Source organism: Aptenodytes forsteri, unplaced genomic scaffold (genome assembly GCF_000699145.1).
Source record: "Aptenodytes forsteri isolate BGI_AS27 unplaced genomic scaffold, ASM69914v1 Scaffold96, whole genome shotgun sequence".
In the NCBI taxonomy this organism is placed as follows: domain Eukaryota; kingdom Metazoa; phylum Chordata; class Aves; order Sphenisciformes; family Spheniscidae; genus Aptenodytes; species Aptenodytes forsteri.
Genome location: NW_008795029.1, coordinates 7,242,647 through 7,257,729, shown reverse-complemented (window position 1 = coordinate 7,257,729; position 15,083 = coordinate 7,242,647). Strand labels below are relative to the sequence as shown.

The 15,083-nt window shown below is 39.7% G+C and overlaps 1 protein-coding gene across 1 annotated transcript in view; it reads left to right on the top strand.

Moving 5' to 3' along the window:
• Window positions 1-11,494: 11,494 nt before the first annotated feature.
• IL18RAP (interleukin 18 receptor accessory protein) overlaps window positions 11,495-15,083 on the top strand; it is a 14,796-nt gene continuing 11,207 nt past the window's right edge. The window contains exons 1-4 of the mRNA XM_019471223.1: window positions 11,495-11,618; window positions 12,733-13,000; window positions 13,099-13,273; window positions 14,608-14,782. Coding sequence (XP_019326768.1) covers window positions 11,495-11,618; window positions 12,733-13,000; window positions 13,099-13,273; window positions 14,608-14,782 — 742 coding nt within the window. The remainder of the gene's footprint in view (window positions 11,619-12,732; window positions 13,001-13,098; window positions 13,274-14,607; window positions 14,783-15,083) is intronic.

Genomic DNA, 15,083 nt, shown 5'->3' with positions numbered 1-15,083 from the left:
ACATTGGCAAGCCTCCAGTTGTCCGGGACCTCCCCCGTTAACCAGGACTGCTGATAAATGATGTAGAGTGGCTTGGTGAGCTCCTCCGCCAGCTCCCTCAACACTCTCGAGTGGATCCCATCTGGCCCCATAGACTTGTGAGCGTCCAGGTGGCGTAGCAGGGTTAACTGTTTCCTCTTGGATTATGGGGGGTTTATCCTGCTCGCCATCCCTTTTGCCTTTCTCATTTCCTCTCTGCATTAGTGTGATATTAGTCATAATTGCATACTTTTTGAGGCCCCTCAAATATATCAGTATTTGCAAAGTATTATCATTCAGATGCTCTTGGGTTTGTGTTTTGGTATTTCCTAAGGATCCTGCTTGGGAGTAGACCCAAAAAGCTCCTGCCCTAGAGAGATTGGCATGCAGGCTTTGGGCAATGTCAAGCAGAAAAATCAAGTGAAAACAGAGAAAGGGGAAGTTGGAAAGAGTAGGGCAGATTTGGTCGGGTTAACAGTATTCACTACTGACTTGTACGTGGTCTAGACAAGCCAAGTGGGAGTGATTTGGAGGAATGGTGAAGTCCATTTCCATCCTCCTATTTCACCGAAAATACTCATTTTGGCAGAGAGAAGAGGGGAATGGGATAGAAATAATAGTATTTTGTTCATGAACACTGATATCCACATTATACCCTGAGCTGCCTTCAGCTGAGAGATGTAGGGGATTTATGTGAAAATGAGATCTTCGGTATGTACATATACTCCTAACCCTTTGCAACATTTGTACTTAGTATTATTTTTTAAAACAAACTTAGTAATGCCGTTCAAAACCATGGTAATCCTCCCATATTACTAGGTGCCTCGCAGAAGATACCAATCTGACATAAATTTCTGGATAAAATGGAACTGTATTTCTTCCTAGTACCAATGGGGAGAAATCAATGGAGAATCATTTTGGAAGATCTTCTGTCAGTTTGCTAGGAGACCATCAAGGCTCAGCCCACTCTCATCATTGTCTTGTATTCAGCTAGTGCTAGTTCTGAGGAGACATCTCTTTGACACTGACACTTAATTCATGCAGCTGTAGTGGAGGAGGTCTGTTACCTTCTCAGTGCACTTGAGAACACAATTGGAGTGCTAGGTGTCATGGCAATGTCTCAAGATTCATGAGAATGAAATACCTTGTTGTTTGTCAAATATTCTATAATCAAGCATAGTTCTGTAATCAAGCATAGTTTCTGACAGATGTCCAGGTAAAAGTAAAGGCTAAATGTGGATTTACAAAATGGAGACAACACAGTTGCCAGGTCAACCTGCAGATGAAAAGGAACAAAGGAATAAGGCACACATCTGTGGTGTCCTTCAGATCAGCTCCAAGAGGTCTCCCTCTTTCTGTCAGGCAACTAAAGAGCTATTGAAATGTGATCCTTAGGCAAAAGCCATTCTCTGGCTTAAGCTTTTACTGAAGAGGATTTCTGCTCTGTAGATACATGTGTTTTTATATTTCCAACTCTTTCTCAAGGTTCAGTTCTTCTCTACCAGTCTTTCCTGTGATTTGTAATCACAGATCAGTTTTAACATTCTCTTACAGGACTAATGATTGCCCCTATTTCAGAAATGCCATCGGACATAATGGGCACATCTATTTCTTGGCCCAACAGCTGACAGAAAATTTAGTAACTTTCCTGGTACTTAACTGAGGTGTTAAACTTATGCCTCAGCCACATAGTTTTTCGTATGCTGTCGTCAATGTGTTGCCTAACAACATGAAGTGTCAAATGTGTTAAAACTACGCCTGTAAATAATGGATAGTGCACATGGTTTGTTTAAAGCTCTGGACTAAGCCTACCTTCTATGAGAATCAGCTACTATAAATTGAGATTGAATTTGCCATGAACACTCCCTCACCTCAGCTTGGCGAGATGATGTGACTGCATATACCTGCTATACCTCATGAAGCTGTACACTGAAGATTGTGAGACCATACAGAATTTGACCGCACTGAGGTTTTACAGAATACCAGAAGACTATACATAAGGAAGGTTGAAAGCTAAATGGCATTAGCTCCGAAGTTCTTTGAATGCCAGCAAAGCAGACATTCAGATGTAGTACAGTGAAGTACTCAATATCTGTAAAAGGGCAAGTATTTTTGCACAGAATGGTATTGTGACACAGTCATTTAATTTCTATAGCTTATCGTCACTGCCCATGCTGTGGTAAAGGGAGACAAGGGAAATTAAGGATATGCATCCCCATATTAACACCAGATGTTGTTCTTATTGCTCTTATATCCTGAATTACTGACTTCAATCAGGGCTTGGAAATGCCTGCTTTCTGTTTACTGGTCCCTAGAGAAAAGGAGCTGCTAATATGACTTTTATAGACTGTAGTTGTGTTGATTTGCCTGATCATGTATATGTCAATGTATAACTGAATTCACACGATAGTTAGGTTGAGGTAATGGTTCATTTCAGTGATTTATATTGCATTTTTCGTTCCATTTTTGCACTTAATAAAACATTATTTCCCCCCCTCCACATCTGTGGCTTCCGTTTTTGCTGCAGTTAGACAGCAGTTAAGTGTCAAAAATCAAACTTACAGTAAGAAGAAAAAATGCAATAAAAAGCAGGAGTGTTGTTATACCTGCTCTCCACAAGCAATAAATGTCTCATTTGTGCTACAGAACAATTTAAACAAAGCCAAATCCAAATAAGCAATTGGAATATGTAATTTCCCAGAGGAGGATGCAGATGGGATCAGTGAGGAGACAGCTGTTGTAAGACACCAGTCTTGAAGATTCTTGTCTTTCTTGCACATGCTACAACATGGTACTGACTGTCAGAGCGTAATCTGTGTCTGCATTTTTTTAGCGTTCCTGGTTGACCACTTTCTACCACACACAATGCAGGCTGGAAGAAAAAGAGTATCAAAGAAGTTGTCTTGTCTATTGATAATTTGAACATAAATGTTGGGAAGAGTTGGGACTATTATGTATAGTATCAGTACTATAGTGTAGTACCGTATAAGGGCCTGGAAACGTAGAAGGTTTGTGAATTATAGTTGTCCATGTGCCCTGTCCTGTGTGTCCACCTTCAGTGTCTGCACCAAGTCTGGAGAGACTCTTTGAGTGAAGGGGTCCCTCCAAAGGGACACCATGTCTAGTTCTATATCCATAATTTCTTCCTACTATAAGCACTTCTGTTCCTCCATTGCTATCTGCATTCTTTACAGAGATACGAGGAGAGGCAGAACTTGCAAACCAGGGGTAAATGGTAAAAGGTCATAAAAAATTGGCAAGAAAATAAAGATTAGCAGGTGAGAAGACAGATGCGTGAGTCTGGCCTGGAAGGTTACTCTAGAACTGTGGTTATACATTAAAGTTGTCCTTTTCTATCTTGCTTTCTCAGAGAAAGTAAAAAAAAATGGCTTTCTTTTTAGAGATGACTATGGTCTGGCTTGCACAGAAGAGGCAATTTTTACATCATTAAATCCTATATATAGTTAATAAAATGTTTGAAATGTGAGATGCTTGTGATGTAGTTGAAAAGTATTCAGTGTTTTGAAAAAGAAAATGTGATCACATTTTTGGGAAATAGTTTTCTGATTTAGTAGCTATAATTAGATAAAGTGCCTGAGCGAAACAGTAGTTACCAAGCTTTCTGCAATATCCACAAGTTACGTAAAACACAAAATGGAAAAAAGGCTCCACAATAATCTATTCTAGTTTTGATCAACTCATGACAGCTTCCTGTGGTTCAACAATCCAAATTTCCTGAACTTCAGAGAAAGCAGCTGCAGATAGACCACATTTTTTAGTTTCATTGTCAGCTAAATATACAAACAACTCATCACAGGGATTTGTCTCTTATATTGCATTGTTTGATCTTCCATCCGGCCTCTATTGGTGAGATACAGTATGTATATCAGCAAGATATACCACAGTCCAGTGTAATATATTTGTTGCTTATTACCTATCAAACACAAAAATAATAAGAGTTCAGTACATTGATGGCTTAAGGTATTTATGAAAGATAATCAAATAGATTCTCATAGCTTATTGCTCTAATTCTTTTGACCACTACCATAGTTAAGGCAATTTCAGTCATGTGCTGGAGACCTGATTTCAATATGTGCTTACAAAACTGTTTACTGTGCATTGCAGGAAAACCGTAGCTGTTTGAGGTTTTTTGACTATGGTGAAGGAATGCTGTTCCATAAGAGGTTTCAAAACTATTTGTAATGCTGTATGAATCTGTCTTTTCAGAAACAATTGGGCAAATTCAGAACTGACTGTGTCTGTTCATGAAGAGTTGTCAGTACATAATAGGAATAATCTGAACATCTCTAGCAAAGAGATCTCTTGAAGGACTTCATTATGGGGTACACCTCATTTCTGAATTCAGGCATTCAGTTGGAGACTCGAGCCCAAATACTCAGCTCAGCTGTGATAGCAGTGTCTCTTGTCTGTGTATAGTGGCTTAGTATGTAGTATATTAAACATATTTATTTATGTAGTACTTAAGGAAGATACTGCCTTTGGGGACTAGTGGCAAAAATTCAGCTACAAGGAAGGAACTCATACTTTGGAACTGAAAACTTGTGAGAACCTCAGGATTATTGACAGCTGCCAGCATGATGAAGGAAAATCAAATGATACAGTGCAAATACCAATGAAGTGAGACCTTGAGACCTGCAAGGCAGAGCCATGAGGAGCACCAGGAGAATCGTGTGAAGGGTTTCTAGAAGAGTTTAAATTGTTTAGGCTGGTAAAATGAACAGGGAAAGGAATAGGAGCATTGTCAACAAATGCATACAGGAAAAGAAAAATCACTAGAAAGAAGAAGAGTTGTTTAAGCTAAGGAACAGTGTTCACACAGACATGTGGCCATGAATAAATTTGATGGGCATTAAAGCCATTAGAACAGTAAGGTCTCCTGTGGGAGTAATGGGGAAACTATTCTAACCTATTTCTGTGCTGGAGCACGGTAAGTTTCTGAAAGAAAACCCATAATACAACAATGGTCATCCTTGTCAGTTTTATGTTTCTTGGCTTGCAGTAAGCAGGCTAGACTATCAAGGAAGGCAAGAAGGGATTGGCGTGGAATTTGAGGTGCTAGACAATCTTTTCTAATTAACTACTAAAGATTGTGAGAGTGAAAAGATTTTGAAGGCCTGGGCTGTGAGTATTTGCTTTGCTCTTTCTCTGTCCGCAAGTGATCTATTAAGTTATTAGTACATCCAAAGTACTTCTGTGGCACTGGCCATATTACACCGTGATGCCCAAGGCAGAATGTACTGTGGTGCAGCAAATTTGTACTAAATAACACCATCTACCCTTATTTCACAGAGGAGTAATAGGTGAGTTACCCCACTGCTGCATAAGCTGCCCTTGACTCTATGCCATTTCACTGACTGTATAACCTAGTACAAAATGGACAGAGGTTCATGTTTAGATATTGTTCAGACACCTCCCGCGACAGCAGAACCAACACCACTGACTCAGTGTAGAAGATGATCGGAGTGGAAAATTTCTTACCCACTCGGTGTTAACCATAGCTGGGCAGAGGAGGAGGTGGTGTGTAAATGTGTCAAGCCGGAACAATACCAGAATACTAAAGAGACGTAATCCTCCCAGTACTATAAGACTACATTACATATACACTGAGATGGTGCATTTTTTCCCCTGCTTCTTAGCTGGCAAAATGCTTGAGCAAAAGTGAGATGGACAAGGTAAGATATGGACCCCCACCTTGACTTTCCACAGAGGTGGGGAAGCACTCCTGAGCATGCAGCCTACAATTTCCTGGGGCTATAGTATAAAATACCTTAAATGTGTGAGTGAGTGAGTAGGAGGGAGGGAGGGGAGAGAGAGGAAGCAGGGAGGGTGTTCTGGAGCAGTCCTTTACCCTCTCCTTTATAAACTTGCTTTAGCAGCAAAAGGCAAATATGAACCTGGGAATTACAGGCATGTGAGGCTGCTTTTTTAGCATATACATTACTTTTACGAGAGAGGATGGGGTGAATTGGAGCAGAGGCTCAGCCAAATACTTGGTACTATTTGACAAGATTTTCATCCAGTGCGGTAACCAGTATGACATACTACTCAGTGTTCTGGCAGCACGGCTTTCAAAACTCTTATGTGACTGGTGTTTCTGTTGTATGTCTAACATCTGCTCTAGCAGTTGGACTGCTCTACTTAATTTTTTGAATGTAATAAACCTAGTACTTGGAGAGTGTGACAATTAGTATTTAAAATGAACGAAGTATATTTTGTGTCTGTAAGATGCATCTTTGGGAAAGAATCATCTCTTTCTGATAGTCTGAGCAATGGCTTGAAGGTAGCATGGGCTTGACTTTATCTGTGTTGCACTCTATAATTCCTTCAAGAGAAGAGGAGAGTAAAATGCTTTTTTTTCTAGTCAGAAAGGACACCTTCAAAAAGCTTAACTCTTTATGCTGAAACCTACAGAGATACATTGGAGCCTTTTGTAACTTATAAACCAAACATATATTTTGTACTGGGGCAAAACACTGAAGATATTTTAGAAGACAATCACAAAGCTTGATCGTCAATGGGCTCTGACGATCTCTGAGAAAGAGAAGAGAGAGAAACACATGGTAGAAGCTGCGAATACACAGTTTGTATCTCCAAATGCTCAGGACCCAATATAACCAAGCATTTGTAGTGGCCGTTGCCTAAAGGTATGTGTATAAACAGAGGCGACATTGAAATCGCCTCTTATATAGCAAAAAGCCTTTTTTAGCTTCTTGTTGTGGAAATAGAGTAATTGACCCAATTTGCAATAAAGAGAGTGAACTTCACACAAGAAAAGAAGAAACAAGTCCTCCTGTTCTTGAAATAAGTCTGGTGCAAACTGATGGACCTATATATTTACATGACGTGTATTGAAATAGGGAGAAGTGGGGTCTGGATTCATGACAAGGTGCTCTCAGATGCTTTTATGTAGTTTGTGGACTGTGCAGCCTGTCTTTTATGAGTTTCGCATCCATGCAGGGAGCCTGAAAGAGGGGCTGGGCCGTGTGGGACTGTATGTGCTGAAGCGCTCTGCCTGCCTAGCGGCACCAAGGGGCAAATCACAGACAGCTCGTATTCATCAGGGCTTCTCTTTTCTCTTTCTGCCAAAGCTGCGTTGGGGTAACCAATAAGGCTTAACTGGGAGGACACAGATAGAAAGTAAATAGCGTGTCACAGCCCCGTTACAGTGCCCGCTTGCAGCGGGTGTGGAAGTTAGCTGAGGAGACTAAGGGTAAGGAGAGGTCGGCTCTTAGAGTGAATATTATTTGGTGTTGGGCAGAAATGTGCCACTCTTGTAGATTTCAGATATTACACGCTTTTTTGAACCATCTAGTAGCAGCATTTGGGCAAAAAAGAAACAAACTTCTACTCTTCCTGCTCTTAAATGAAACAAACTAAAAAGTCCAATGTATTTTTGCACACAGTGCAAACAGAAGATTTTAAAACCCAAAAGGCTTTGATCTTTTACTAGGGGCAAACTTTTTTCCCCCGTTCTTTTTACAAGAAAATGACCCGGAAATTTTGAACCTAACGCAACTGAACTGAGAAAGGAAGGGATGATGACAGTGAGGTAGAGGAAATTCCTGTAAAGGAAACAGACTCAACACAGTGCACAGCTAGAACTAACCACAATTCTTATCATGTAGTGTAGGATGTGCAGGTAAGATTTTCAGATAATTATTTTTTTTTAATTATAGCTTTTAGCTTCAGATTTTAGCCCTCCCTGCCCCATCTGCTTGACAGGTGAGTTGGTTTTATTGTCTTTGAATGTGAATTTTAAAGTAAATTGGTTTTAATTGCTTGGTCAGACAAAACGGTAGTGTCTTGGTAAATAGATTCATTAGATTATTTTTTTTGCTTTATAGGTATGGTGAAGCTTTATTCTTCTGTGTGACTATTACTAATCTTACTCTTAGAATCAGATTATGTTTGCCTTTCCATTGATGTAAATCCAAGACAAGACATGGGAATTGATAGCTCTGACGCTGAAGTGATTTTCATCAGAATCAGAATAGTCATAGAATCACAGAATGGTTTGGGTTGGAAGGGACCTTAAAGATCATCTAGTCCAACTGCCCTGCCATGGGCAGGGACACCTTCCACGAGACCAGGTTGCTGAAAGCCCCATCCAACCTGGCCTTGGATCTTGCTGACCATCTTGGGAAACGCAGAGCATTTGAAAGTATTTAATCTCTGTCCTTGCAGGTAACTGTTCCTGAAGTGAGACCTTACAGCTCGATTGTAAGATTGTGGCATGCCACTCTTTGCTAGACTTTAGAGATATCATGAAACTTGGTGCAGCTCTCAAGAAATTGATTTTGATTTCTTTTGCGTATATTTTATGTAAATACACACAAAATGCTATGAAATAGCGATTTACTCTTTTCTTGTGAGAGTCCTTTAGTTTGAAATGTAGGCAAAATAATACAGATCTTGTCTTCTCTTACATTTTTTTACCACAGGAAATTATGTTAAGACCACATTAGTTTCCTTGGTATAAAAGTTACTTTCCAATTAAATGGCATCCTAAATCTCTAGACTAAGGATATGATAATATGGGTGTGTACATGGCAGGAGAAGGCGGAGAGACTCTTGATAATATGTTGCCCAGAGTAGAGTGCTTTCTTTTTCTGGCAGATTCTGACCAAGATAAAATGAGTCACTGAATGTATTGAGTCACTGAATCACCTTGAGTTCACCTGCAGTGCAAATACACCTGAATGGTCAGTTTAAGATTATCCTGTTTCAGGTACCCCCCTCCTTTGGTAATTGCTGTCTCCTTCTGCTGTGAATTTCTTTCTTCCTGTCAAGCACACTTGCAAGACGACACTTTGTAATTTCACATGCTGCCATACTTTTTAAGCACTATAAAACTGCAAAGTTCCTGAGGTTCTCTAATAAAAGTGTTACCAGTTAGCAGAAAAATTGGCAGTGGTGTATTTTCCCATGCCTAGCAAAAGACAACAGAATATTATACAGATTGCTAACCAAAGCTATAACATTCATTAGTTAACTCTCCCTTTCACACTTCTTCCCCATTTGTGGTGACCTTTTGAGCTGGAAGAGGGCGTTGTTAGCATGGCAGTAAACTGGAGAGCAGAGAGATTATACATCACTGGTATTATTAAATGCTTTGTGAATGGTCACTTGATGTGGTTTTGCCACTCGTAGCCTGTGTGTCCCTGATTACAGACAAACACGCAGCTGGGAAGTAAATGCTTCCGCTGCTTATCTTGTGCCATCAGGAACTCCTTGGATAGCTTCTGATGGCTTAACAAATTGAACTGAGTCACCAGAGAGGACCAGAGCTGTCGCAGGAGAGGGGCTGGACTGATTTTCTGGGATCAAGAGAGAGGGGAGTGGGAAGGACGGAGAAGTAGATGAGACCTTCCCCTTTTGACAACAATGACCCATTACATCAGCTCACCTGCTCAAGGGACTGCAGCACTGAATCACGCACAAGGCCCTTGGGTCGTGCTTGCTGCTGGCACCAGTATGCCTTTGCCATGTGGGCTGATGGGTGACATAACTCAAAACATCATCCTTTGTTTTATACAGTATGAATAGGGACAGAGACGCAGCCCTAATGAATGCCTTGAGAGAGGTCTTTACGAAAGACCTCTCTGGTCATAAATCCAAATTCAAAAGAGTCAGGATACATTAATCTTTTTGCAGTGGATAAGAACAGCCTTAAAGTTTAGGAGGGCTTTTGCCCAGTGCTAGTAGGAAACTCTGTCTCTTTATTCAGACTTACTTATTGGCTTGGAGTTTCAGGATGATTTTAAAAGATGTATGGGGCGATGACATTTGGCAGCAGCCAATCTGTAACAAAGCACCAGGATGGGTTAAGACAAATGAGTTAACGTACTCTATGTGACCTCTGAGTGTAAAAATAGATCATTCCATTCACTTGCAAGGAATAGAGACATGCTTAAGAGAATGGTGACTAAAGTACTCCTCTCCACACAGAGTAGCTGCCTGAAAAGGTGCGGAGTGGGAGTTCTCTTCACCTCTCTTGCTAGCTCAGTGTGTGCTGGATGATCTCTTGCTGCCTGCCTGCATGAGTCATGTCTGATTTGCATGAGGTGCCAACAGACAAGGGACTATGGTCTGGCCTTTGCCAGACCTTTTCTTTTTTTCCCTTGGGCTGACTCAGTGCCTCTCTGGCAGCTGTACAAATGCAGAGTCACTCCGTGGCCATATGAGCAAAGAAAAAAGCTCCTTGAGGTCTCAGTTGCACGATGTGAACATCAGCAAAGCACATGACCTTTACTCACTGAGATTCTGAATCAGGCACTCCAGACATGTCAGTCACAGGCATTGGATATGCTCTTACTAAATACCCAAATTAAGCCATGGCTGTTGAATATACATGCTTGACAGCCTGCCTTCCCTCTAGCTCTGTGGCTGCGAAGGCTGTGGGACACGGATCAAACTTCTTAGTAGGAGAGGCAAAACACTTCATACAATAGGGTTTGGGGTTTCACCTTGGACAGGATGCTGTAATATAGGGGTCTGGGTGCAGCTGAGTGCTTTGTGGACCTGCTCCCAAATCCCCCGGGTGTTCCCAGTCTCAGCTCACAGATGGCACACCACAGAGCTGATACCTTATGATGGTGTGGATGTTACCCTGTTCAGCAGGTCTCTGCTAGGGTTCATTCAAGCAGTGCAGCACAGCACTGTGGTGCAGAAGTGAGGCCTGATGCTGCACACACAGGTGAGTCATGGAGGAGAAGAAGGGTTTTTTAGGTTGCTCTGCTGACCCTAGTGGACATCTTACAGTATGTCCGTTTTAGCTGGTAATAAAGCCCAATAGGAGCGTGTCTCTTGGGTAAAAGAGTTAGAACCAAAGACCTGGTGTCCACACAGTACGTGCTTTAAGGGTTTTACTTCTGCATAGTTCTACTCCAGTCCCATGGACTCAATGCCATTTGCAGCTGCAGCACATCTTCAGATTTGGTTTAATCCCAAAGGAATCCAGTTTACACACTCTGTTGGCCTTCAAGATACAACAGAGCTCCATGGATTTTGGTGCCAGTTACGCCTTTCTCAGTCTGTCGCCGATAGTTGTCATTAGATAAAGGCTGATTTTGTTATTTGGTATCTTATCTCTTGTCTTAAATGACAGGTTCCTCTTCTAACAGCAACAGCTGCTGAAAGACCTGCATTTCTACTCCAGATGTGGAGTTCTGCATTGCTGTAGGTATAACTTGGAAATCCATCTGTAAGCAATTCTATGCAAGATCTATTTAAAGAGACTGTTGCATATTCTTGAAAATCATCTATCCTGCATTTGTGTGAAATAGCATGAGCAGGAAGAGTGCTGCAAACCCCATTTTTAAAAAGCACAATATCTAGGAAATGCTGTCTGCTAAGTTTTATAGAGCTACATAATAAAATATGTAATTGCCTAACTATCTTACTGGAGTATTATTTACAAAAAGAAAATCTGTTTTCCTCTTTTACAGAAAGCAAGATGACTCTTAAAGAAAATGTCTCAGAATGTCAACCAAAATTGATAAAGAAAATCATGCTCACTTTGTCCTGGATCCTAGCATTGTTTGTCAGTGGGGCAGAAGTTAGAGACATTAACTTGCCAGGTAAGAGTCTGCTTTGGTGAGGTTTGGTGTTTGTGGTGCTTTCTGACAGCTGAGAAAAGTGGATCTGCATTTTGCCATGCCTTCATGAGTTTTTCCTGCACCTGTTCATGCTTGTGTCAGGCAAACAGCTGTTTCTAGCTTTTTAAGTATCGGTAATACAGTTTACCCTAAATAGGATTCAAAATTCAGTTCCCTAATGAAAAGAAAAGGGCAAATGTAAAGGAGAATTTCTGAGAACCGAATGGAGCAAATGAATTGCTTCTGTGACCCCTTGAAGTCTCCAGCCGCTGGTCCAAGCCTGACAGGGGGAAGAAGAAAGAGAAAGGCAGGGTGAGACCAATATATCAAAGTCTTCCACCCACACAATCTATCTGGAGGAGCTTGATCCAATCCAGTTCACAGAGAGAAACTGAAATTGCGAAGAGTGTCCCAGGTGGGCAGGCGAGGAACCGAAGATTTCATGCCCTCCCTTGCGCTGAAGTGACATCCTGCCATACTTTCAAGGGTTACCACATCCTGATTGGGAGGAGGGGTTACGCAGCAAGGTCGGTCAGCCTTCAGAGAATTCGGGGTTAGGATGGGTGACCACAGCTTTCAGAATCCAAAAATTTGTTTAGTTTTAGTGACAGTAACTGAAACATAAGAGGGGAAAGATTTGGAAGCAGTAAGACAATAATGCTTGTCAATCTTACCTTAAATAGGCAGTGTGGTGGGCAGGCTCTGCTTCTTCAGGTTTATGTCAGTCCCTTCTCCATTAATATGAGGAGAGCTAGAAGAACTGCATCTGCTTTTCTAGAGAGTTGAGGTTTAACAGGTTAGCACCCATGTGAAAATCTTCAGTTCACTAAAAATCTTAAGCTATTTTCTCATTAGGCTTTTGAAAAAGGCCTAATAAACTTTTGGAAACCTTTGAATAAACTTCTGAGAACACTGGCAAATTCCATGTTTAAGGAAATCAATTCTCTATTAGCCCAGCATCTGGTCACGTAAAAAATTATTTAACACAAAAAAAGGTAAAGTGGTATTTTCGTAGTATTCCTAATTTTTTTTTTTAAAACATGATGACTGTGTGTTCTTTCAGGTGGTACTGATATCTTGTTGTCCTGCTTTTCAGGATGTTCCCATGTTGAACCTCAAATATGGTATCGTGCAATTAGTGATGAGGAGTTTGTTTTACAATGCGCTTTACCAGATAGAGATGCTACCCACATTTATAACAACTCACTTCTAAACCAACATAAGGTGAAATGGTTCTGGCATCAGAAAGATAAAGAGCCACTGAAGGCTATCAAGGAAAGCTCTAATCCTGCTCTCCAAGGGAATGCACTTTGGTTTAAACCAGTAAGGGAGAGTGCTTCTGGAGTGTACATCTGTATGATACGGTATGTAATGGAGCAAAAGGCTTATATTTCTATAAAATAATTAATTGTTTTATTTTGTTTTGTGTATTAGATGTTTAACTTTTTTCTGCATCACTCAGGGAAAAAATCCCATGTCTCAAAATTGTTTTGGAAGTTCAAACAAAGAAGGTGGCAAAATGTTCAGGTTATGACACAAATGTGCTGTATCTTCTTGCTGGCAGTGGGAATTCAATAACTTGTCCTGGGACAAAATGCTACAGCCATATAGAAAAGCCAGATGTAAAATGGTACAAGGTAAGAGTCACTCTCTTGAGCATTCAGAAAAGCTCAGTGGAGGTATAGCTTTAGGTCTAGTTAATGCTTATGTGCCGTAGGTTCTTGAACTCTTCTTTGGCAGACAATGCAGCCTGAGAAATTCAACCCAAAAGTAGAATCTTGAATTGCCATATATCAAGTGTGTAAGTAAGAGTTTTGAAGAAATTTGCCACGCCCAAAGTATTATCCCATGAAATAGAAGCCTAGAAATACTTTCTCTTCAGCTAAGAATTTGAAGTAATTGAGAATCAAAATAGGCTCTTTACAAAACTGACACGATTGAAATGTAAATTTTTAAGTTTTGTTTTGGCATTTTAAATTCTGAAAATATCAAATATACCAAAGAAAAAGTGGCTTTGTTAGAAACAAAATTCTTTTAAGATTAATGTTTCAAATTATTCTTTCCAAGACTCCTGTTTTTAATGAAGCACCATTCCACTGAAACATTATTGACTTATTCTTTTTCAAATGACCGCTAAAATACTTTCAAGCTAAAATTTATTCCTATTGTGTTTGTAAGGATTGTAATATACCATCTAAACCTGTATAAATGAGCAAATGAAAATGAAATTTCAATTGTGCATTTTACTACCTGGTATTATCTTCATTATTTATTCTATCAAGTAGAATGATGATCTAGTCAAAGTTACTCTTCATTTACTTTCAAACTTTAAATGAGGTATATCTTTACCTACATTTTGATCTGAAGCCCACTGAATTTAAGGAGATTCTTTCCATTTTGCATTAGTGGATTTTTTTCAGGAATTTGATTTAAGGAAAATTCTTAGTGGTTTTAGAGAATATGAATACACTAAGCTGAAAAATAGAGGTGCTTATAAAAAAATAGTCAGTTTTCATCCTTTTAAAAGTAGTGACAGTGTTGTCAATCTCAGACAATCCAAAATCATGATTTACTTCTTATAAAAAAACATGAAAATGTTTTCAAAATAATTTATTTACAAAATAAAAAATACCCAGTCCATCAAAAAAGTGATCCTTTTCGTTGCTCTTTAGAAATAGGAGTTTAATTTAGATTAGGTTCATGATTTCACATTTCTCTCAGCAACCACAAATTTTAAATAATTTTTTAAAAAGACAATGGTATTCACATACTATAGACCACAATTTTTTAATATAACTGACACATGTCCTCAGACTCCTAATAAATCTTTTTTTGGGCTTCAGTGGAAAGAGTTTGGCTTAGCCCTACTGCCATGGAAATCCTATCCAAATATCTTAAAATATAATTTAATAACAGCCACACAACAAAAAAAAGGACTTCTAATTCCTTGATATTCTTTTCTTTTCATTAGGATGGTCATCAGATAAAACATAGGAAAAGCAGACAAAGCCGAAAGCTTAAGCGTAATGAAATCTACTTGAATCCAACCTATGGCAAAGATGCTGGAATATATGTGTGTGATTACACTCTATATGACAACACTACCAAGTGGACAATGAGAACAGCGGTAACAGTAGAAGTCATTGGTGAGTAATATAATAACTCAGAAATATGACAACTCAGAATAAACTACCTGAAGTAAAGTATGTTTCCTCTATTCTTTCCTACACTATTTATGTCTTTTGTTCAGGCTCTTGTTCTGAAAACCCCATAAAATGAAGTAGCCACACAATCATTAAAATCCTCTTCCAAGTATTCTGAGGACATCTTGGGACATTGACTAGAACCTTCAATGTTCAGTAATAACATAGAATCATAGAATCATAGAATCATTAAGGTTGGAAAAGACCTCTAAGATCACCGAGCCCACCCGTCAACCCAACACCA